We start from the raw sequence: 24565 nt of genomic DNA, 5'->3' as shown, positions 1-24565 counted from the left end.
GGTATGTGTTTTGAGGCAAAGAGAAGGGTTGGAGCATCCCATACTCATGGTTGGAAGAATTGTCCACAGTACCCAAAGTGATCTACATACTAAATGCAATTCCTGTCAAAATACCAATGGAAATTTTCAGATAAATAGAAAAAAAGTTATATGGAACCACAAAAGACCTGTCCAAGCAATCTGAGAAAAACGAACAAAGCTGTGTCATTAGAATCTCTGATTTTCAAAACATACTACAAAGTGATAGTAACTAAAATAGCAGATAAAAACAGACACACAGACCAATGGGATGAATTCAATTCCTTGTATTTACAGCCAACTGATTTTTAATAAAGGCAGCAAGAACATCCAAGGACAATCTCTTTTATAAATGGTTCTGGGAAAATTGAATATTCATCTGCAGAGGAAAGAAACTAGACCCTAATTTGTACTGTATATAAAAATCAACTTGAAATGGATCAGACTTAAATGTATGACCTGAAATTATTAAATGACTAGAAGCAAATATAGGGGAAACACTAGGACTTTGGTCTAGTTAAGATTTTTTTCCAATATGAACCCTAAAGCCTAGGCAACAAGTAAAATTAGACAAATGAAATTACATTAAAGTAAAAAACTTCTGTGCAGCAAAGGAAACTATCAGAAAAGACAATCTACAGAACGGGAGAAAATTATGTGCAAACTATTCATCCAACAATATATAAGGAATATATAAGGAACTTAAACAACTCAACAGCAAATATCAAATAATCCAGTTTAATAATGGTGTATGACCTGAACAGACACTGCTGGAAAGAGGATATACCAATGGCCAACAAGTACAGGAAATGCTCAACATCCCTAATCTTCAAAATAATATCAAAAAGACACAAAATAAATAAATAAAAGACAAATCTTGGCCAGGAAGCGGAGAAAGGAGAACTCTCATACCCTGTTTGTAGGAATGTAAACTAGTGTGATCATTATGGAAAACAGGATGGAGGTGCCTCAGAAAACTAACAATAGAATGAGCATGTGATCCAGTAATGCCACTGTTGGGGATAAATGTTGAAGAGACATCTGCACTTTCACACTTACAACAGCCAAGCTACAGCATCAATCTAGTGTCTATGGATGAGTTAATGGATAAAGAAAATGTGTTCTCTATACTCAGTGCACCATTATCAGCTGTAAAATTAATGAAAAAAAATTGTCATTTGCAGCAACATGGATGGAATGAGGCACTGTTAAGTAAAATAAGTCAGGCATGGAAGACAAATACCATGTTCTTATGTGAAAATTCAAAAGGTTGAACTCTTAAGAAGTAGAGGATAGAACAGTGATTAGCAGAACCTGGGAAAGGTTTGGGGGAGGGAGGGATGCAGAGAAGCAGGTGTGGGTTCTGAGGTGCAGATGGAGGTGTAACTTCTAATTCTGTTACAGTGTAGGATAACTATGGTTGATAATACTACTTGAATTATCTCAAAGGAGTTAGTAGGGAGGACTGCATCTTCCAAATACAAAGAAATGTTATGCCTGAAGTGACAGACGTACCAGTTACCCTGACCTGAGCACTACACGTTGTATACATGAATCGTCATACTGTAATACCCCATAAATGTGTAATTCTTGTGAAACAAAAAATATATTTAAAATATGTACTAATAAGATACGTAAGTATGAGATAGCAAGTGATATTTCCCTCAACATATTGCCTTCTACCTACTCCATCCCTTCTGCTTAGAGGTTATTACCTTTAACAATTCCTTAGGATATTAAAACATTTAAAAATACAAGTGAGATTCTTCTGCCTGCATTTATATTATTTATTCTGTTGTTGACATTTTTTCTACAAGGGCATATGATTTTTTTTCAATAATTCCTTGTATAATATGCCATAATTTTATGTTTCCTCCCACCATGCATTAGTGGAGATCATAATTATTTAATGAACCTGTATTTTGGAAGAAGCACATTGTTTAGTTGGAGGAATAGCATGAACAAAACCAGACAGGGGTCCTGCCCTTAGGAAGCTAGCAATCTAATAGGAGTGCTAAGTGAAGTAAGATAACTCGGATTGTGATTATAGCTATGTGGCCAATCAATCCAAGATGAGATGGGGGGGCTGGTTTGTGCTGAGACTTGATGAATAGACAGTTTTAAGAAAAACCAGAGAAGTAGCATCTCATAATATGGTAAACGATTTCAATATGAATATTCAATACTCATTGATTGCTTGCTCTATACCACCAGCTGTCACAGTGTGAATATGTAAGGGTAAAAAAAATTTGGTCCTTGTTTTCTTCGAGCCTGCATTTTAGAGTAATTAAGCATAAAACCTCTCAACAGTAACTGGAACATAATAATTGCTCCATAAACTTAAATTTTTGTTGTTAAGGAATCGTGTGCAATGTGGCAGGTAAATTTACTCTTTAAGTTTCCTTATCTGTGTGTTTTTTTTTTTTTTTTCCATGTGAATATCTTCTATGATTGCCTGCCTGCAGTCTGGGTCATCATCTCACACTTTTCCGTGCCCTGGTGATTTGTGGCTCTCGCAGGTGTTGCAGCTACAGCACCCAATTGTGTTACACGTGCGCATCTCTACACGACTGGCACCTTTAAATAGGTCCTTCTGAAAAGTTTTAAGAGAATACTAGTGTATAAAAGTTGGGCTTGGGGTCCCTTCTTTGGGTCTTCACTCTGGCGGAGACGCCCCGCACCTGTAAGACCCGCGCGCTTCCGCCCTGACTGCCCAGGCCCAGCCGCCTCCCGTGCAGGCCGGGCCTCCGCCGCCGGGAGGGGCGGCGGTGCGGGCTCTGGTGCGAGTGCAGGCGCCGGCTCGTCGGAGGTGAGTCTGGCCCGGCGCTGCAAAGGGCTGCACGGCCGGCCGGGGCCCCTTCTTCTGGGGAGACGGAGCGGCGCGCGGCAGGTGGTTTCTTCCGGGACGCGCCGGGCGCGGGGAGGAAACGGGGGCGCGGGGCTGGAGGGCAGGCGCCGGCGGCCGCGGAGGAGGCGGGGAAGCTGCTTTGCTGGTGAACGAGGAATACCTCGCTTCGCGTCCAGCAGGACGGCCTCTGTGCCGAGGTGGGGCGCCTAGAGAGCAGCGCAGAAGCACGGAGCGGGTCCAGCGCGAAGCCGCGCGGGAGGCTCGGCGCTCCCGGAAGGAGGCTGCACGCCAGGCGCTCCAGCCGCGCGCCGAGCGGTCGATAGGAGCAGCGCTCCGAGGCTCGGGCTCCTCCCGCCATTGTGTAGGTGAGGCAGCCGCGGGAGGAGGGGGAGCAGTGGGGAGGGGGCGGCCGGTGGGTGATGCCGGGTTCCCGGATGGAGGCGGGAGGGGCGGTCCCCGAAGAGCACAGAGCGCGCCCGCTTTGCCGTCTCCCTCTTCGCTGCCCTGTTCCCGCCCTGCCCGCGCGCTCCCGCGATGCGCAGCCCCAGCGCTGCGCGGGTCGGACCGCAACGCGCGGGCTGGGCGGTGGCGCTGCGCTCCCCTGGTAGCCTGGGGCATTCTAACCTGCACTTTTGTGTTTTAATGCAGAGGCCAGTATTCCGCCATGGAGCATGTCTTTACCCCGCTGGAGCCCCTGCTTCCCGCTGGTACTGTATTGCTTCTCGCCATTCAGGGTGGCCCTCCCCGGAGAGAGGTTAAAGGGACTCCATGCCACCCCGAGCGGTTGCAGCCTCATGCTGCCTGATTCCTCGCACTGCATCCCAGGGCCTCAGTTTTCTCATCCTCCCTTGGGCCTCGGTTTCCTTATCTGAAAAATTAACATACATATGAGTCCTTATGAAGACTGAATGACTTGATAGGTTGTGGGTCCTCTACCTGTAGCCCAGTGAGTGTACCTGTACAGTTAGTTAACTGATAGACCTCTTACAGCAGCGGGAACACATCTGCAGCAGAGCAGAACATGCACGAGGGAAAGTCATTGTCACTGTCCACGGTGCATTTCTAATTCACTGGGAAGGTGCTGGAGCTTACCCAGCAACAGATTAAGACATTTCTTATATAATCATTTATTAATCTGTTAAGTTATTGCACTTCAGTGGAAGTGAGGATGGAATGAATGAATTTTATTGGTAGCATTCGTTCTCGTGTGTAGTAATTGATTTCTTTGTGATAATTTCGAAAGGTTAGATGTATACTTTTTGCCAGTTAGTTTTTATTGTTTCCATCTTATAGAACTTCTACTTTTTCAGTTTCATAAACAACATGGTCTTTTAATATTACATTACTTGACACCTGACTCTACCTTTATATCTTACTTTGCTGATGAAGGAAAACACTAAGTGATAGAATGAGAATCTGAACCAGTGTCTTTTTGCTTGGTTAAGAGGTGGGGTGTCTAATTCTTGCTATAACAGCTTTTGAAAATTTAAGAAAGGCATCAACGAATAACACTTGTGAATTAGATTCCATAGTGTCAGTTATCCAATAATGGCAAGAACCAATGGCAGTACCAAAAATAAACATTTTAAACAGGTGGCCCGTTGGCCTTGAGATTAATACTAAAAGTTCAGAGCACTATTGGCTGAAGCTTGCTAATGTCTTCTGGATTAGAAGAAATACATCATAGAGATGGTGAGTGCTGCACAGGAAAGATTATACTCAGGAATGAGAATCTCCAGGTTTAAATACTAGTTGGCCACTGAGTAGTCCTGTACCTCATAGCTCAGTTTCTTCATCTGTCACATAGAAATGCATCATCGGGTTATTGTCCAAAGAGTAGGTACATGTTAAGCACTTCCCTTCTGTAGCTATAAGCTGTTACATGCAGCAGTAGGTCTAGAGGGAAAACAAAGGCGGTTGAATCTCAGATCAGGGCTGAGATGGAAAACATTTGGAGTAACATGAGGACCCAGAGCTCTGCTTCTTTTTTAATCAGAGGCTTAGAGAAGGCCTTGACCCCTTACGTCAGAACATTTGTAAGCTCCACATTTGGAGCTAGGCCTGTAGGGGACCAAGATACCCTGTGTCAAGTTCAGATTCCTGGAGACAGAACCCGGGGCTTCCTTGGGCTGTTTTCAGAGTTTTCTTCCTGTTCTTGCTTGTGAAATGATGTCGATTCCTGTCTCGCCTCTAGCTTTGGCCTTGAAACAAAGGCCCCAGGCGTATTGATGTTGACTGTAGATATGTAGAAGATATTTTAAAACAGAACACTTACTGTGAGGGACCAGTATCATGCCTGGTCATGCTTTGGGAAAAAAATGAGCACATACAGCATTCAAAGTAAAAAAATATCTGAGGTTAACTTCATTAGAGGAATTCCCTTCATCAAGGAGACATTTAAAAGTTATCTAGCAGAAAAGTTGTATTCATAAATTCTGTGAATTTGTTGGCATTATTTTATCTGTAACTTACTTTTATTTAGTATACTGGGCAATCCAACAATAAAGCTGATTCTCCAGAGTTTTGAAAAGTTGCCAGGAAAGATATTGTGGACAAATACAGTTCTGGGGGTTGATCACTATTTTAGAGAAAGATGGTATTCTTAAAAGAACTTTTTTGTTTTGTAAACTACAGTGTGGATTTTTTCTGTACTCTGTTCTGGACATAACCATTGTTACTCATTTCAAAGTGAATTCATATTATAAATTGTTTTGTAAGTAACTATTTTGGGGGCAATAAGTTAAAATATGTGGATTTTTTTTACTTTGAATGCTGTATGTGTTCATTTTTTCCCCAAATAAAATAGAAGGGTTTCTAAAAGAAAAAATCCGTTCTATTTACCAGAGATTATTAACCTAAAAAGTTATATGAATGTCAGTGGTAGAGCATATACTTAACATGTGTGAAGCCCTGGGTTAAGCCCTAGCACACACTCACATAAATTGTGTTTTAAACTGTGTGCATGTATATGTAGATGATTAAAAGTTTGTAATAAGACCTAGTTTATGTCCTTTTCTACAACTTTTCCACTATTTTGTTGTGGTCCATATGTAAAATTACCTCAAGATCTGTGGTTTTTTAAAACCACATATGCAATGTAGACTCAAATTAGCTAGCTAGTCTTTCTTAATAGACATTTATGTTATTTCTAGTCTTTACTGTTTTCAATCTACAATGCATATTTTTTTAAACACTTTTATTGTGTTTTGTTATATAAATCATTAGGCTACATTTTGACCTAATCACAAAAGCAAGGGATACGATTTGGTCTAATTCAGTCCTCAGGACTTCCTTCCTCCTTCTGCTCCTCTCCGTCTCCTCTGCTGATCTTTCTACAATTTATTTGTAGTGTTTTGTTTTTACATTAGTCTCTGGTGGATATCTTTGATATTGGGATTCTCTGTGCTCTATTCCTGTGTGTACATTTGAAAGTTCAGTGAGATCTTCCACCATTCTCTTCTTTTCCTGTCCTTCCTTCCTTCCTCTTCAATCTCCTTCATCTACTCTAATGTCTTTCCTCTATTTTGATGAAATTCCCTGTCCCATTTTTTTCTTTCTTTCCCCCCTCCCCCTCCACTTTATTTTGGATCGGTTTCCACATGTCAGAGAAAACATTCATCCTTCCATTTTGTGGGACTGGCTTATTTCACTTAACATGATAATCTCCAGATTCATCCATTTACTGGCAAATGCCATAATGTCATTCTTATTTATGGCTGAGTAATACTCCATTGTGTACATACACCACATTTTCTTTATCCATTCATCTGTTGAAGGGCATCTAGGTTGTTTCCATACTTTGGCTCTTGTGAATTGTACTGCTATAAACATTGATGTGCCTTCATCACTATACTATGCTGATCTAAAATTCTTTGGATATTTACTGGGACAGCTGGGTTATATGGTGGTTCCATTCCTAGTTTTTTTTTTAGTTGTATATGGACATAATACCTTTTTAAAATTTTTTATGTGGTGCTGAGGATTGAACCAGGTGCCTTCCACATGCAAGTCGAGCAATCTGCCACTGAGCTACAACCTCAGCCCCCCCTAGTTTTTTGAGGAATCTCCATACTGCTTTTCAGAGTGGTTGTCATAATTTGCAGTCTCACCAACAATGTATGAGTGTACCTTTTCCCCCACGTCCTCATGAACGCTTATCGTTATTTATACTCTTGGTAATTGCCATTCTGACTGGAGTGAAATGAAATATCAATGTCGTTTTGATTTGCATTTCTCTAATTGCTAGAGATGTTGAACATTTTCTAAAATATTTAACCATTTATATTTTCTTTTTTTTTTTTTTTTTGGGTACCGAGGGTTGATCTCGGGGGCACTTGACCACTGAGTCACATCCCTACTCCTATTTATGTAGAGACAAGGTCTCACGGAGTTAGTTGCTTAGCGCCTTACTTTTGCTGAGACTGGCTTTGAACTCATGATCCTCCTGCCTCAGCCTCTGGAGACACTGGGATTACAGGCATGCATCACCATGCCTGGCTGTATTGAGAGGGTCTGATTAGTTTTTTTCCCGTTTATTGATTAGGTTTTTTTGGTGTTAAGTTTTTTGAGTTCTTTGTATATCTGAATATTAATGCCCTAACTGAGGAGCAGGTGAGAAAGGTCTTTTGCCCTTCTATAGGCTCTCTTCATGCCTTTGTTTCCTTTGCTGTGAAGAAGCTTTTTGATTTGATGCCATCCCATTTATTTATTTATTTTTAATTTTATTTCTTGTGCTTTAGAAGTCCTGTTAAGGAAGTTGGTTCCTGTGTTGACATGCTGGAGTGTTGGCTCTGCATCTTCTTCTAGCACTTGGAGAGTTTCTGGTCTTATTCTCAGGTCTTTGATCCACGTGGAGTTGACTTTTGTACAGATGGGGATCATATTTCATTCCTCTGTTATGGATTTCCAGTTTTCTCAGCACCATTTGTTCAAAAGTCTGTCTTATTTCCAATGTGTGTATTTGTCACCTTTGTCTAGTATAAGATAAGTGTATCTATGTGGCTTGTCTCTGTGACCTCTGTTGTATTCCATTGGTCTTCATATCTGTTTTAGGGCCGGTAAGATGCACTTTGTTACTTTAGTTCTATAGTACACTTTGAGGCACAGCATTGTGATGCCTCCAGCTCCACTCTTCTTGCTAAGAATTGCTTAGGCTATTCTGGGTCTCTTATTTTCCCACATGAATGTAGCGTTACTTTTTCTAGTTCTGTAAAGAATATCATTGGTGTTTGGATGGGGATTGTGTTGAATCTGTATAGCATTTTTGGTGGTATGGCCAGCTTGACAATATTAATTGTGCCTATCCAGCAATGTGGGAGGTCTTTCTATCTTCCAAGGTCATCTTCAATTTTTCTTTTGTGTTCTATAGTTTTTATTGTAGAGATCCTTCAATTCCGTTTTTAGATTGATTTCCATGTATTTTCTTTTTTGAGGTTGTTATGAATGGGATAGTGTTCTAATTCTTTTTTCAGCAGATTCATTATTGGAGTATAGGAATACAATTGATTTATGAGTGTTGATCTTGTATCCTGCCACTTTGCTGAATTCATTTATCAGCTCTAGAAATCTTCTATTGGAGTTTTTAGGGTCTTCTAAATATAGGATCAGGTCTGTCAGCAGAGAGAGCTAATTTGAGTTCTTCTTTTCCTATTTGTGTCCCTTTAATTTCCTTCTCCTGCACGATTGTTCTGGCTGGAGTTTCTAGACTATTGAATAGGAGTGGTGGAAGTGAGGACCTTTTCTTATTCATGTTTTTAGAGGAAATGCTTTCAGTTTTTCTCCATTCAGTATAATGCTAGCCTTGAGTTTGTCATATAAAGCTTTTACAATGTTGAGGTAAGTTTCTTCTATCCCTATTTTTTCTAGCATTTTAATCATGAATAGGTGCTATACTTTATACACAAAAATATAGGTGTATATTTTTGATCATAATAGTTTTCGAGTATATCAGGATAAGTTTCTAGAAATGAAACAGCTGTGTGAAATGGTATGTTGCATTATCAAGAGCAACTGTCAACAGAGAGTGCTATGCACGAGTCAGTTTGGAGACTCGGGAGCAAATCAAGATGCATCTAGTTGGATATTGAATTTTGTGTTTCGTAGCCCACATAAAAATTGCAAGGTCTCAAGAGATGGACATGAGGACAGGCTGCAGGAGGCAAAGAAATGGTGGATTGAAGACAACTTAGTTTTCTTCAAAAATCGGTGATGGGCCGTCCTTGAGGGAGAGCTTGGTGCTGCATCTCAGCACAGAGGCCTTCGCAAAGCACACACATGGTGGCTGTGAGGGAAGAGAGGACCTGATCAGGCCAGAGAGCACAGTTGGAGATTTGGGGAGAATATGGTGGAGCAGTGAGGGCAAAATCCGAACGTGGAAGATGGAGAAGAAGAGAGGGAAGAAGACAGGTTTTAAAAGTTCCTGTGTCTTCCTCCTTTGGAACATTCTATAAAAACCAGACTTTTATATACACTAAATCTCAAATTGTATCATTAATGTCGTGGTTCTGCTTTGCTAACCAAATAGTCATGTGCTGCCTAGTAGCAGAGCTCACATATGAGGGTAGTTCCCTAAGTCTACAAAAGAGCCGAAACTGGCCATTGCCTAGTCCTTTTACCCTTTTATGTTTGAATCAGCACAGTGACATCACTGTACAGGCATGCAGCCGAGGAACAACAGGCTATGTAGACTAGTTTGCATAACTGTGCTGTATGTACCTTATAGTTGGAGGTACTCGCATCTTCCTTGGGATCCTTACTTTCAGATGTGCTTATTGACACAAACTCTTTTTTAAGACACACAGTAGATAGAGGTTTTAATTTCTAGTTTAAACAGCTACTTAAAAGAAAATCAGCTTTGTTGAGGAATAATATACAAAATCAATATATTTAATTTTTAAATTTATTTTTACAAGGTAAAATATGCCGTATTAGTCAGCTTTTGTCACTATATTAACATAAGCCACCTTTTTTTATGGTGGCCTATTTAGCATACAGGTTTGGAGGTTCAAAATCCAAGATTAATGGCAACCCTGGTTTAGATTCTGCTGAGAGTGGCTGATAGTGGTACTTTATGTTAGGAGTGCATATAGGAGCAAATAATCAAGTCTTGATCAAGGAGCACAGAGAGACTGGCGTCCTCAGTCTCTTCCCAGGGCTTACCCCACTGACCTGAGTGCCTTACTATGCCACTCTTAAAGGTGGCTAACACTTCCCAATAGTGCCACCTGTGGATCTATCCTTAAACCCCAGTGGACCCTTGTAGAACCACACCCTTGCTATCATATAGCAAATGCATTCTGGAAAGTTAGCACACATAAATTAAAATGAAATAAAAATACCCTATTCTAGTCCCTCAAAGATCACCATGTATGTGGAAATTAGTTTATATATATTTATATTTATATCCTTTCAGACATTTGCCATTTATAAATATACACTTAGTATTTTTAATCTAAATGGGGACATTGTACATTGTAAGTTGCTTTATTCCACTTATCAAGTTTCATCTTATATAATACTCCATATTTAAATTTCTTCATTCCAAAAGTAATTTTGCCAGTTGCTTATTTGCAATGAGGACTATCTGTGCATTTGATTCAGTTTAATTTAGCATAGTTGCTCCTCACATTTTTAATCCCCCTTGACATTGTTGACATTTTAAATAAAGCTTTTGCATCACTCTTAAATTGATCTGATAGTACATAGATAGAAAATTGCTATTTTTTTATTATATCACTCTTAAAACAATTTTTTACTCAGAAATTATTTTGTATTTTCTCCACATAATTTGATCTTCATAAATAAACCTTATGCGAGTATGCTTTTTATTGATCACTCTGCATTTCTTTGCAAAAAGTATATATTTAAATTTTAAAAAGATTCCTGTGACCATGATGCTCTTGGGAGTTGTTTCTTCTGAACTGAATTACCATTATAGAGGTTTATTCTGAATTTAGTTACCATTTTAAGTATTATTACTGTGCACTTGATCAAGTCAACATAATTATATTACAGATTTTTGTAATAACTAACATTTACTTGGTATTGTGTGCTGGGCATAGTTCTAATGTTTCAACAGCTAACTCCTGTAGGAAAGTTTGGAACTAGGAAACTGATCAGGTTTAAGTTTTATTCATTCTGTTCACTAGTTTTGTGTCCTTGGCATGCTTAATTGGTTTGAACCTTAATTTATCTATGTAAAATAGGAATATTTTATCTGTGTAAAATAGGAGTATTTTCATTAAGCCCTAACATTAAACATTAAGCTCTTGGGAAAATTAAGATATTATAAAGTATAAAAAGCAAGTTGAAGAAATAGAGGCCTATTCAAATGTAAAGAACTCTTATTAGAACTCTGTACTAGATTAATTTTAATATACTGATTATTGAATTCTGAAATCCCTAATTTCTATGCTAAATTCTCAAAAGAGATAGCTACTTATTTGAGTAAATGTGTTCAGTCTAGTTAGGTAAAAGAGTATTTAGGTAAGTCTAACAGAATGACTCTTCCTATTACCTGAATTCTACAATTTTCTTCCATGCATATGGAACTTTATAGAGTCACAGAATTCTTAGTTGTGGACACAATGCTCTTCTTTGGTGCCTTATCACTAAGTAGAATGAATATGGGAATATTTTATCCCATATAGCATTTATGCTGACACTTAGGTTCTATTAAAAGTGTCTGATTAAATCCACAAAAGGCATAGTGAAGTCTAAGGAATGGTATTGACAGTGGCTGACTTGGGAATCCTCAGGTCATCTGTACCTGGAGATTTGATAGTTGGTCAACCTGTGCTGGTCATCTCCATCAGTTCTCTGTATCGTGCCACAACAGACCAACCTTTCAGGAACTCTTGGTGAGGACGACATTCATATGCACAGCAGGTTGTCCCGAACTGTTAACTTCTTTCTTTAATCTCTGCTCACCAAATCATAGTAAAAATGGTATAAGGGTAGATTTGAGTCCAATGCTTTCGTATTTAGTTTTTTAAACTAATGACTCAGAATGCTTCAATAGTAGAAACACATATTTTTTTTTGGTCACACTTCCTAACCAATTGAGCACATTTGTTAGAAATTTCAGGTTTTGTCTCTTCTCTAGATCTATGCTATACAACATGGCAGCCACTTGGTACATGTCACTATTGAACATCTGAAAAAAGGCTAGTGTGACTAAGAAACTGAATTTGCAGTTTAATGTAGCCTATGTGTAAAAACAAAATCTGCATTCCGTTACTGGAAAGTTTTCAAGTATTTGGAACAACGTATCGGGTGCTGGGGCAGAGGTAGCACAGTACTACAGACTGGGGACTGGCCCCTGTGGGCCTCTCTCCTTGTCTGGTAATGATGACTCTTTCCCTGTATCCTCACATCTTGGGTATCTTGTTGGTCTGTGTATCTGTTTCCTTATCTCCTGTTCTTTGAAAAATATCAGTAATACTGGATTAGGACCCACTCGAATGACCCCATTTTACTTCATCTCTTTAAAGGCCGTAGTTTTTCATTCTGAAGTGTTGGAACCTAAGACTTCAACATACGTTCACTTGCGGGGGACACAATTCAGCTGTACTTGGCTTTTTTTTTTTTTTTCTTTTGGTAGTGCTGGGGATTGCATGTGCTTGGAAGTACTGCCCCTGCACTTGGCTACACTTTGAATGTCAATCTTTCAAGGGCCACTGTTCTGTCTAATACTGTCTCATAATGCTGCTCAGCAGCAGCCAGCACCAGCTCCCAGTCAACTACTCGATCATGAAGTTTAACCACTCATCCTCCAGGGTGCATTATGTTGCTGAGTTGTGATCCTCACTAGGTTAGGTATGGGTGGCACGGTGCATGGTGAATACTCACTTTATGGCAGTCAGTAAGCCAAGAGACAGCAGAAAGGACTGGGTTCCAAAATAGCCTCACTTCCTTCTGCTGGGCCTCACTTTGTAAGGTCCCTCTGCCTCCCAGTAGTGCCACAGGCTGGTGACCAATCTTGGCATGTGGGTCTTTGGGGAACATTTAAGATACGAACATTAGTTCTGTGAAAGAATTTAGTGTATAGCAGGTTGTCCAATATAAGAGAAATATAATTTCATATGCAAGTCAGAATTTCCCAGTAGGCTCACTAAAAGGGTTAAAAATAATTTTATATTTCTTTTAACCTAATATAGTGAAAGTGTTAGTTTGATTTACAAATTAACATACACAGCCACTAATGTTAAGGTTTGCATTGTTTTGGTACTAAACCTCAAACCTCAGTGTGTTGTTTACATATCTAGCATATCACAATTTAGATGGTAGATTTTTATTGGACATATTTGATTTAAATTTTGTTTCATGATATAATTGGTCAAAATTTTTTAAAATTTATATCAGCAAGGAGCAACTGATCGCCTCATAACTTTGGAAGCAAGTTTGCAGACAAGGAAAAGAATATTCCTTGTTCAAGGACAGCTCTGTAAGAAGGTATTGAAGGTAGAACTAAAACGGGGTTTTCTGATGATATGTTTCCTCTAGTATCAACAGGGCTTTTTTGTAGTTTAAATTGAAGTCTCATATGCCTGCTGTGAAATATTGAAAACTTGCAGGTTTTGTTGTTGTTGACTTTTAAAGACACTTTCATCTCTTTGTGGTATGGTAAAGAAACCTCTAGCTAATGCTGCCGCCTAAGGACTGTGGTGTTCTTGTTGTCAAAGGCTCTCTAAGAGCATCTAGACACAGAGAAGTGGATTTCAAAGTTTCAGAGATTAATCCTGTTTACTCTCCTCCCCAGTGGGAGATCCCTCCTAGTTGGTCTTCCTGTCTCTTGACTATTCCTTGGAAACCTGATGCTTGTTGATGTTTTCCTCGGTGCATAACTCATCACTGTTGATATCCTTCCTTTTTATTCCTGAAATTTACTTATAATTTATGGAGACTTGTTGCATGCCTTAACTACCCTTCACTTTGTCTGTGGTATAGTTCTAACTTTTGCCTGAATTTTATTTTTGCATCTGCTTTAGTGTTCTTTGTACTTTTTAATTAGTTTCATTATATCTGATGACAAAATTTTTGGTTCATCCTCATGGTTAATGGCCAAATTGTTTCTCTTGCCTTAAGTAATATCTCATTAACTTTATAAGTCATCTTTTTCACATTGTCTGGAGAATCAATTTTCTGTGCTTCAGTGGTATTTGGTGTCTCTGGCACCCCTCCCTGAATCTTTCCATATTAGCCTTTTGATATGCATGTTTTTAGAAATTAAAGCTTCTAAAGCTAGCCTAAAAATAATCTTAAATCTTTTAAAAAACATCTTGTAAGTTGATACTTCATAGCATTTTCAGCAAGAATGGTATTCCCTTAGATGAAACAATTGAAAACATCAAGTGAACCTGTGAGAACACTTTTAATATTCACATTGTTAAAATATTATGGCTTCATATCTCTCTCTCTCTCTCTCTCTCTTACACACATACACAAAGAAAATTTGGATTTTAGTACATTAATACCAGATGTCTTCTGAAATTTTGTAAGAAAATAAGGTGTATTTGTGCATTAACTTCCCATCCAATAAATTCCATTATCTTGCTTTTCCTTCCTTGGTTAAATCCTTCAGAAGGAGTTATTCTTTGTAGGTTGCAAGCAGATGCTCAAGCAAATGGACTTCATTATGAGACTGTTCTGTGTCTCTTATCAAACCTTTGTCTTTGAAGATTTGAAAAAATCTGGAATAGTTTCTTTCATTTTTATGACTTCTAGCAGACTTAGGCTTTTGATTGACTCTTAAGCCATGTGTAAGGTTTTGAATTCTTGGCCCACTCTCTGCTGAAAATTTTGCTTTTTTCAAAGTGAAAAACCTGCTCTTGAAGTTTCTTTCTAATCTGGGTACAAATGTGTGGGCAGTGGGTCCCCGGACCTTGGGAGGCCTTCCTCCATGCTCCTCTGAGTGGCTGGTGGCTTTTCTGCTGGCATGTGTTTCAGGAGCTCAGTCCTTTAGAGAGCACATAGTCCTTTGTTGGACAGACAGCAGATAATTAAAATGTGTATATGAAATACGGTGACGTTTACCTTCATTTCTCTTATTTTCCAACTAACAGAGCTTAGAAGACCTTCACTTGCTTTTATTTGTTCTTTAAATATTGAAAAAGCTCCCAGTTTTTCATTTTTCTTCCCTGTCCAGGCTAAATATTGTAGTCATTTGTAGAACAATCATTTGAGTGCCTCCCTGACATGAGCCAGAAACTGGGCATGGGACAGCATACCAACAGCTTTCCTTAGTCTCCTGGTTCCACTCTCCCAGGGTAGGCATCAGCTACCCAGTCCTGGAAGGCTTCCTGGAGGCCTGTTTTTCATTGTTTTAAATTGTAGGTTCTGTAGAACATTGAGAATCCTAAGTGGGAAGGCCTAGAAAATAGACCTTCAGATGAAATAATGGGAGCTTTCAGTGCTTACTCAAGTAAATAAGTGATATGGCTTAGATATGAGGTGTCCCCCAAAAGCTCATGTGTGGGACAATTCAAGAAAGTTTAGAGGAGAAATAATTGGGTAAAGAGAGCTTTAACTTAATCAGTGAATTAATCCCATGATGGGATTCAGTGAGTGGTAATTGAAGGCAGGTAGGGTGTGGCTGGAGGAGGTGGGTCAACGGGGGGCGTGCTTTTGGGGTATATGGTTTGTATCTGGTGAGTGCAGCCTCTCCTGCTTTCTGATCACCTTGTGAGCTGCTTCCCTCTGCCACAGTCTTCTGCCATGATGTTCAGCCTCACCTTGAGCCCTGAGGACTGGAGCTGGCTGCCTATGGACTGAGACCTCTGAAACCATGAGCCCCCAAATAAACGTTTCCTCTTCTAATTGTCCTTGTCAGGTCTCTTAGTCACAGCAGCAAAAAAGCTGACTGTAGCAGTAAATAAGTAAATAAATAAAACCAGAAATGGAGCTGCTCATACTCTTTTTTTACACTTATAGATTTCATTACACATTGCTTTAAAACCTTACTACACAAATGAACAAAACAAAACTCCCCCACATTTAATGATTGTATTTATCATTGTCTAGAACTGGGATTAAACTAGCAGTGCACAGTCGTTTTTCTTTGAGCTTTATTGTCCTTGGAAATGGATAGTGTGATAATGCATCAGGACATATACACAGTGGCCGAGACTGGCTCACCCGAGTGTTATGTGCCCATACCTTTCTCTGCATGAACAGCCTCGCAGGTACACGTCCCCTTTGTTGCCGCTTGTTGGCTTCTTAAAATATCTGCATGTAATTTTGATATTCTGTCAATAGTTGGTTGGGATATAACTGCAGACCTTTCTCATACATAATTTTGAATTGTTATAACTGGGTTTTGGGGAAGTAAGTCTAAAGTTTTCCTATGTAATCACTAGCCAAGAAATACTGTGCTATGAGATACTTAATGCTCTATAAAGTTTGGGTATTATAGTCGAGAGGAGTTCTTTTGGGAAAATGCTAACCAGTGATGTTCTGCAAGTCATGCCTGTGTGGGTCTCGGTGCACAAGTGTTCCTTGATGAAAGAAACTCTGAAGGAGCACATTCTGGATGTGGTTCAGTCAGAGGAGTCACACTCTCACATTCTTTCTTCTGCATGAAATCATTCTATTAAATGAACCCGTGGTGTTAATTTTGGGAAGAGACAGTTGAAGTCTTCTGAAAGTCTGAAGTCAGTAAAGCTCTCTGACCTCACTCTGGTGAATCAGGGGTTTCTAGTGGTTCCTGTAAGTCGGCAAATAGATCAAAACCATCTGAAAGTGGATTCAGAATTGCCTCTTCATGGAAGGCACTTGTTAATACTTGCAACTATTTAATCTCTATAGAGGAAACATACATATTGAGGCTGTATACTATTTTATTAATTGAACCAACATTTAGTGCCTGTTAGGCAAGTGGCATCAGACTAAATCCTTGCAGTCTTGCAGACATTATGGATTCAGAGGGCAAATGGATAAGCAAGTCAGAAAATGGAGTACCCTGTGATGAGACCTCGTAGGAGAAACCCTGAATCACATAGGACATGGAGGCTTATTGAAGGCTTCTGGGAAGAACTATTTAAGGTTAATAATCTAAAAATATTTAAAAAACCTTTCTGTAATTAGCATTGTGTGATACTTGTATGTCTTAGTCCACATATTATATACTCAGTGTGTATTTCTGTGGGTGGAGTCACAGAATCAAGAATGTGCCCCTAGGGTTACTAGTACACGTTATTTGATGACTTTCCAGCAAGGTTGAACCAAATTGTTTGTCCAGGAGCAGAGAGTATCAGATTGTCCTTCTCCGATGTCCTCAATAGCAGTGAAGCCTCTGCAGTTCTTTGTGAAAATATCTGTGGGTTGCAGTTGTCCCTGCTTCCCAACTCTTGCCTCATGTGATTGTCACTTTTCTCTGGTTAGTGCCAGCCATAATCTAAGGCAGGAACATTGTCAAAGGCTTAAGAATCAACAATGGAGATTCCTAGGCATCCTCCTACTGGAATATCACATCTGCCTAGCGGACCCTTGAAGTGACCATATGGGTGTATGTCTTCTAGTTTGCCTTTAATTAGACTGTTCTGCAACTGGGTAGCAGTAGAAGTTAACTAATAGTAATGCAAATGATTCTTATTCATAATATTTCAAGCAAATTTTGCCCAGTGGGGATTCGATTGATTTGTAATTATAATTTCTTCCATGGTGCCAGTAGGACCATTAACAATACCTGAACAGTTCTTTTGTTAAATAACTAGGTCCACGTAACCCAGAAGTAGTTTGTTTAGTACTCTGTTAGCTTACTGAGGCCTAAGTGGCTTGGTGCTCAGTTTGGGAACCCTCCTTATAATGGATTCACCATTTTTGCATCCATTATCAAATAGATTTCAGCAATACTACTTGCCTGTGCACGTGTGCACACACATACATACATTTATATTTGTAAGATGAATACCTTCATTAATTGATGAATAAAATCTCTGGCATGTGTTTATTTTTTTATGAATGTCATGATTTTAAACTTTTTGAAAATTTTGCTTTAGCACCAGTTAAATGCTGCTGATTTTGTTGTTAATTTAAAAGATGAGTAAACAGGTCATTTAAAATTCCTTTGAACTCAGGATTCTTGTTCTGTAAATAATCTATCACAGGCTGAGTGTTAAAAGCGAAAATACATCTCTAAAAGCAGCATAGGGCCTTTCATGACAGTAAGCAAACCAGGGCAGGAATTCGCATGCCTCACGACACTGAAGCAATTATTAAATAGTGTTTATTGCATTAAAAAATAGCAAGCAGAGAAGTGGCAAAAGGCACACGATTCCTCAAGTTCTCACCCAACAGAACCGTCAGGCATGGCTGCGCTGCAAGGTTCCAGGAGGAATTTCACCCGTAGTGCCCCACAGAGTTGCTAGAACATCCAAGTGACTGTGTAACCCTGGGAATTTCCAGTTTGTTTCTGAGTAGCCAATTTCTGCCTGTCCTTTCATTAGCTCTGATCTGCTGAGCTGGGTCCTGGAAAAGGTCCAGAAGTGGAGGCAGGGGAGAAGGTAAATGAACCCCCAGGGCCTTCTGGATTTGTGTTTGTATTTCCTCACCTGCTTGCTAACACGGGGAAATGCATACAGTAGTCAATAATGTTGTTACAGTTAGGCAACAATTATACGGTTTTATGTGTGTTAATTCTCCGCGTGCTGAGTATTCTCTTCTAACTATAGAAATGAACTCCCCCTCACACACACATATACACACTTCCCTGCTGACAAGTTTCTCCATTCCTTTACATTTAACATTTTTACATTATAACTGAAATTTGGAGAAAGGGTAGAATGCATTTGGTGCTGGAGAGGTATCCAAGAATTCGAGAGTAATAGAAGCTAAGGTGGGTAGAGATGCAAGGCGAGGAATGTTGACATAGGGTCTTGGGAGGGGGGGGAAGGACTGGGGAAAATGAGAGGATAATGGGAACTTGCAGGTGTTTGGTACCCAAAGCTCCATAGTCATTTTCAAAACCAGTAGATTGGGTATGAGAAGTCTGTTGGAAACTTTTATAGTTTTTATTTAAAACTATAAAATAGTTTTTTTTTTAAATTTCTGCTGTCTTGATCCAAATTACTATTATCATAGGGACAGTTGTTTTCTGAAAGTTCTCTCTTGCCTCTTGACAGCTCACCTGAATTAGTGTTATGGGTTTCAGTGGGTCTGTTGGAATGTGCCTGTAATTATTTCTGTTGATTTAAAAAATCACAAGTAAAGAGAGCCCACATGTGTGTGCAGAGCAGCTCATGCTAATGACTTTCATGGAAACTGGTGATCCTGTTGAAGTGTGCCTTAGCTGTGACATTGGATCACTGTGGAGGGGCTCTGCATATAGCGGTAGTGTATACTTGAAGTCTATCATAAATTTAACCTTTCTATCTCTGTTCAGAAATGAGTCATTGTTTCCACTTGCCAGGTAGGAATAATACTTGAGATAAAAATCTGACATTACACTTTTGCCCTTCCACCATTGCTTGAAGTGTAAATAGCTCATGTGTAGTCAGTCTTCCTGTGAAATTGAGTCATTTTATGGTGTTGAAGAGTTAGAGCTGCTGCTGCTGCTGCAGTTATTAACAGGCACAGGCGCCACCAGGCTGAGAAGGGAGCACTTGGCAGAGGGCTGTGGTGCTTTCTCTGAGTTTTCTGCTCACTTGTGCAGAGTCGTGTTTGAGCTGCGTAAACTGTTACTAATTTTTTACATATTTATGTTTGCATATTTAAGATGATTTTTCAGTATTTACTGAGCATATGTGGTATATGAGGAGCTAGTCCAAGAGTTTCTTATGTGTTGCTTTATTTTCACGGTCATGCTTAAGAGGAATGTATTGCTACTTCTGTTCTAGAGTTGAGAATACTTAGGTACAGAGAGGTTAACTGTCTTGCCCATCGTCACACAGCTAGTTAAGTGGCAAACTGATTTTTTTTATGCCTATCTCTGGTACGGCCAACAATGTTTTATTTCTCTTATTTGAAGAATGTTTGTTTCCAACATCTGTACCTCTTTTCTCAGACCAATTTAAACTTGGTCTCATCTTGCTCACTGAGACCACCATGATCCTCTGTTGGGAAGTGTTAACACTATCGGGGAGTGTATTGGATTTAAATAGTAGAAACACTGATTTCATGGAAGGCTAAGGAGTTAGTTTTCTCCAGCGGTAAGTCTGGAGGCAGTGGTTGATAGCTGATGTGGCTGGTGAATGATCTTGATGGGAGGCAGCTCTGTGTGTGAGGAGCTCAGTCCCTTGGGGTTGGCTGTGTCCTCTGATTCTGATCTCACAGATGGTCACTGCAACTGGAGGCTTGAAGGACACATTCTAAGTAGGAGAAAAGCATGGGGGAATTTAAAAAAGGACATGCCAGCCTGGTTTATCCCTTTCCAGAGACAAAGCTTTTCCATAGATCTGTGTGATTGACTTGTTTTATATCACGTTGGCCAGAGCTGGGTCACGTGGCCCTTCCTAGACTCCAGCCACACGCAGTCATGGTGTCTTGACTGGCTTAGACCAGTAGATGTTCATCTGGGTCTGGGATAGGGCACACTGTCATGCAAATAAATTGAAGTCGGCAACAGGAAGTTGGATGGGGTGGGTATTTGGGGGACCATGGACAAAATTGGCCACAGGGAGACTTTTCAGGGCTCTGGACCAGTACCAAGGCTTGGAGTCACCGTGATTGAGCTTGTGGTCAGGTCTGAATGCTCCAGTCCTGGCCAGAGTGTCCAGAATATTCTTGCCTGAGATGCTGTGGTTCAGTGCCCACTTTTTGACCTCTCCCCCCCCCCCATAGTCCCAGGAGTCCCGTTTCTCTGGATCTAGGCATTTACTTTGCTTTTTACTTTCTCCTTATTCTGAGGCCTCACAGATATGACTCTTGCTCCTGAATCCCAGCTACCAATGTGGTCTTGATACTTGCTGATAGGTTTTCTCCAGAGAGTGACCTACTGAGCCTGTATGGGACTTTCCCGATGCAGTTGTTCACTGTGTTCCTGTCATTGGCCAGGCTCTGATGGAGGACACTTCGGAGGTCTGCTAATGTGCTAAAACATATAAAGATCACAGTCTGCCACCAAAGCTCTGGTAATAGTGGACATACAGATGCTGGATCAGTGTGTGCTCAGGTGGTAAGAGCAATAGGACTGAGAAATTCACGATATTTTGTCCCTCTAGGAGCAGAGACTCTGTATTACTCCTTTGGTTGGTAAGACCAGTTGTAGCAAATAAAAATATTCAGCAAATATTCTACAGGCTATATTTATACTAAAGGTATCATTTATCTGAAATTAAAATTTAAATGGGCATCTGGGCATTTACATTAAAATTTTTGGACCACCTTCCATAGGCAATAATGTCTCAGAAATTCCTAGAATCCAGGTGCAATGGTTAAGGACATAGTTTGTTGTTGTTTTTTTTTTTTTTTTTTTTGTTGTTGTTGTTCTCCAGCTTATAGATTCATTTGTGTTTGTTTCTTTTGATATTTGCAAGTTCTTTAAGTGTAAGAGAAAGAATTTCCGAGTCTAAAGACGAGGAGAGGTAAGAAAGTTTGGCAAAATGGTAGATTGCGGATCATGAGGAAGCGTGACTTACTGAGTGGTACTTTAGCTGACCTGTGTTCTTGTCTGTCCCTGGAGGGCAGTGACGTGAGTTCTCATCCTCCTGTGCGTCTTCTGTGCTCTATGTTCCTCTTGTTGTATTTGGAGAATGAGGTCATTCAATGAAATTGACTCATGAGCTCTGACCTTGTGTTGGTGGAAAACCCTAGCTCATCATGTCCAGCCTTTGGCTGGACTTTCCTCCACGCCTCCGTGTGCTATTCTGGTTTTCAGGTACTGACCTCTGCCTGCCACTGCACATGATCTTGGGGCTTTTCCTCTTGTGAGACCCATTGTGTTTTTAGAAAGCAGTCTTATATACTTATTTATGTTGTTTTCTCCAGCATTTTGAGGGGTATATGACAAGAGGGTTCTGTAAGCATATGTTTTCAACTTTCTTATGAAGCAGAACTTCTTTTTTTTTTCTTTTAGTTTTATTGATTTTATTTTTTTTTAGATACACGACAGCGGAATGCATCACAGTTCTTATTACACATAGAGTATAATTTTTCATATCTTTGTATATAGAGTGTGTTCATGCCAATTCATGCCTTTATACATGTACTTTGAGTTTTTTGCATTACAATTCTTATTACACATATATACCACAGTTTTTCATATGTTTATACATAAAGTATGTTGACACCCAATTCGAGTCTTCATACATGTCCTTTGGAGAACTTCGAACACATTTAATCCATCACAGGATAGCTCACTCTTTCCTGTAGTTTGCAATCACCTATTAAAGTAGTGACAAATGATGATGATTTTCTTCAGGATTCTGCAATCTGGACTATGTCAGTGCCTCATTCTTGTGCTTTAGTTGCCATGTTTTGGGGTTGGAATGTCCGAGGTGTCTTCTTTCTTTTTGTGTAAGGTGCCTCGTCTGGAATGCCTGGGTGGCCTGGCTGGGCATCTCCACTGGGCCTCTCCAGTGTGATGCTTGGAGTTCTTTACCAAGGACTCTAATCAGGTATATGCCAGGAGAGCGGGAGCACTTCTTAGCTTCCTGCTCAACTCCTGCTTGCTGAAGTTACACAGGTCTACGCTTGGAGCCAGATGTACAAGGGCTTGGTTATCAGGGATGTGGTTTGTTGGGGACCACCAGTATAATAGAGTGGCTTAGCATTTTATCTAAACATTGTACATAATTTCATTCAGTTTTGTACAGTGGGTGCATTCTATTCAATTGTGTTTTGTTCATGGTGAAATTACTATTATTGAATATCTTCTCTTTTAAAATCGCATCCACGTTTAATTTTTTTTTTTGAGGGAATAGTTGAAAAAAATTGTCCAGAGTTCAGAATAGAAGAGTTGCAAAAATTGTCAGAGTTGCCTTATACCTAACACCTAGCTTCCACTAGTGTTGACCTGTTACCTGATCTCAAACTGAAAGATAACAGTGCAAATCTATTTACTAAACTATAAACAGTTCAGTTCTCATGTAATATCCGTTTCCTGTTCTAGGATCTAATCCAGGGTCACACTTTGTATTTTACTGTTTATGGCTCTTTCATCTTTCCAAGCCTTCCATGACCTGGGTGCTTTAGAGGAGTGGTGTTAAGTTATTTTGTAGGATGACCCTCAGGGTTGGGGTTGTCTGTTTTGTTTTTTTTTTTTTTCATGATTAGGAGTAGGTAGTGTGTTTTAAGGCAGGAATTCTACAGAAATAATGTCCCCCATCCAGTTGAGGATACAAGGTGTTGATGGACAGGTGCATTTGGTCATGTTCATACTGGATTGGTTATCAGGGATGTGGTTTGTTGGGGACCACCAGTGTAATAGAGTGGCTTAGCATTTTATGTAAACATTGGATTTGGTGGTGACATCTTCCAGGGATTTCCAATATAAAGTTCCTGTTTTCTTCCTTTGCAGTTATCTTCAGGTAGCTACTTGGAAATTATGTGCATATGTTGTTTCTTCTCAAAAACCTTGATTTTTGGATCTGTTGGTGAGTGGGTTTTTATCTATAGCAGTTATCACTCTGGTATTCTAACGGTGATTTTTTTTCCCTCTTTCCTTTTGTGGTGATTTTCCCTCTTTCCTTTTGCATTTATTAACTGGAATTCTTTCATAAGAAAAAGCTGCCCATTTTCCATTCATTATGTCTGACTAATCAATTTCTGTCAGTATGGATATTTTATGGATTCTAACCCAACGCTGATTTTGTTGCTTAAATTGTTTGAACATTAAAAGTTCAAACATTGTTCCTGGGCCCCATTCACATATTCCTATTCTTTTTTTCTTAATATTTATTTTTTAGTTGTAGTTGGACACAATACCTTTAGTTTATTTTATTTATTTTTATGTGGTGCTGAGGATCAAACCCAGGCCTCACACATGTTAGGTGAGCATTCTGCCACTGAGCCACAACCCCAGCCCCTGCAATTCTTTTTGAACATTCTTAATCTGTGAAATCAAGGGCTGCCCTAGGCTCCCCTTTTCTGTTCCAGCCTTGGAATCAGCCTCTTGGAGAAACCTTGGTCCTTTTTGTTAGATAATAGTATTCCGAAGTCCTGATCTGGAGGCCTGAGCTCATTGCTAATGTGGTTTCAATTGTTTGAAAGTCCTCGGTGGCTATAGTCAGGAATCAACAGGTGTGTGTGTGTGTGTGTGTGTGTGTGTGTGTGTGTGTGTGTGTGTGTGTGTGTGTATCCATGACTTCATGCTGGTATCTTGGTTTGCAATCCAGGACCACAGTGTTCGTTTTTGCCTTCTCGGTTTCGATACGTGTACTTTTTCTGACTGTGAGAAACCTAGTTTTCATTATCTACATTATGTGTACTTATTTGTTCAACCTTAGCATAAAGTAGCTTCCTAATTCCTAGTCTGTATCCCTGTAAGAAACAGGGTCTAACTAGAGCACAAATTTTGTGTACGGTTCTTTTTGTCTTTTGCTGGATAGTACCTAGCCCAAACCTTTCAGTTACTTGTTTTATTTATTTTTTTTTGCTCAGCTGGGAATGAAACCAAGGGCTTCATACATGCTAGGCAAGCATTCTACCACTGGGTCACACTCTCAGCCTTCAAAGTTGCTTTTAATGTACTATTATTTGACAAATCAAATAGTTGTTAGAATTCTGTCAAAATAGGAGTAAATGAAAGAAAATAGGAAAATAGCA

General features: G+C 39.7%; 1 protein-coding gene across 21 annotated transcripts in view; it reads left to right on the top strand.

Annotated features, from left to right (window-relative positions):
• The first annotated feature begins 2686 nt into the window (after positions 1-2686).
• Positions 2687-24565, top strand: part of LOC101967955 (thiamine pyrophosphokinase 1) — a 372786-nt gene continuing 350907 nt past the window's right edge. For 3 of the 21 annotated variants that reach the window (XM_078040698.1, XM_078040717.1, XM_078040702.1), the window contains exons 1-2: positions 2688-2827; positions 3515-3573. In XM_078040698.1, coding sequence (XP_077896824.1) covers positions 3538-3573 — 36 coding nt within the window. In that variant the 5' untranslated portion in view covers positions 2688-2827; positions 3515-3537. The other 18 variants (XM_078040699.1, XM_078040720.1, XM_078040704.1 and 15 more) reach the window with 15 other exon arrangements.

The sequence above is a fragment of the Ictidomys tridecemlineatus genome, chromosome 2 (genome assembly GCF_052094955.1).
Source record: "Ictidomys tridecemlineatus isolate mIctTri1 chromosome 2, mIctTri1.hap1, whole genome shotgun sequence".
In the NCBI taxonomy this organism is placed as follows: Eukaryota; Metazoa; Chordata; class Mammalia; order Rodentia; family Sciuridae; genus Ictidomys; species Ictidomys tridecemlineatus.
This window is presented reverse-complemented; position numbering and strand designations above follow the sequence as displayed.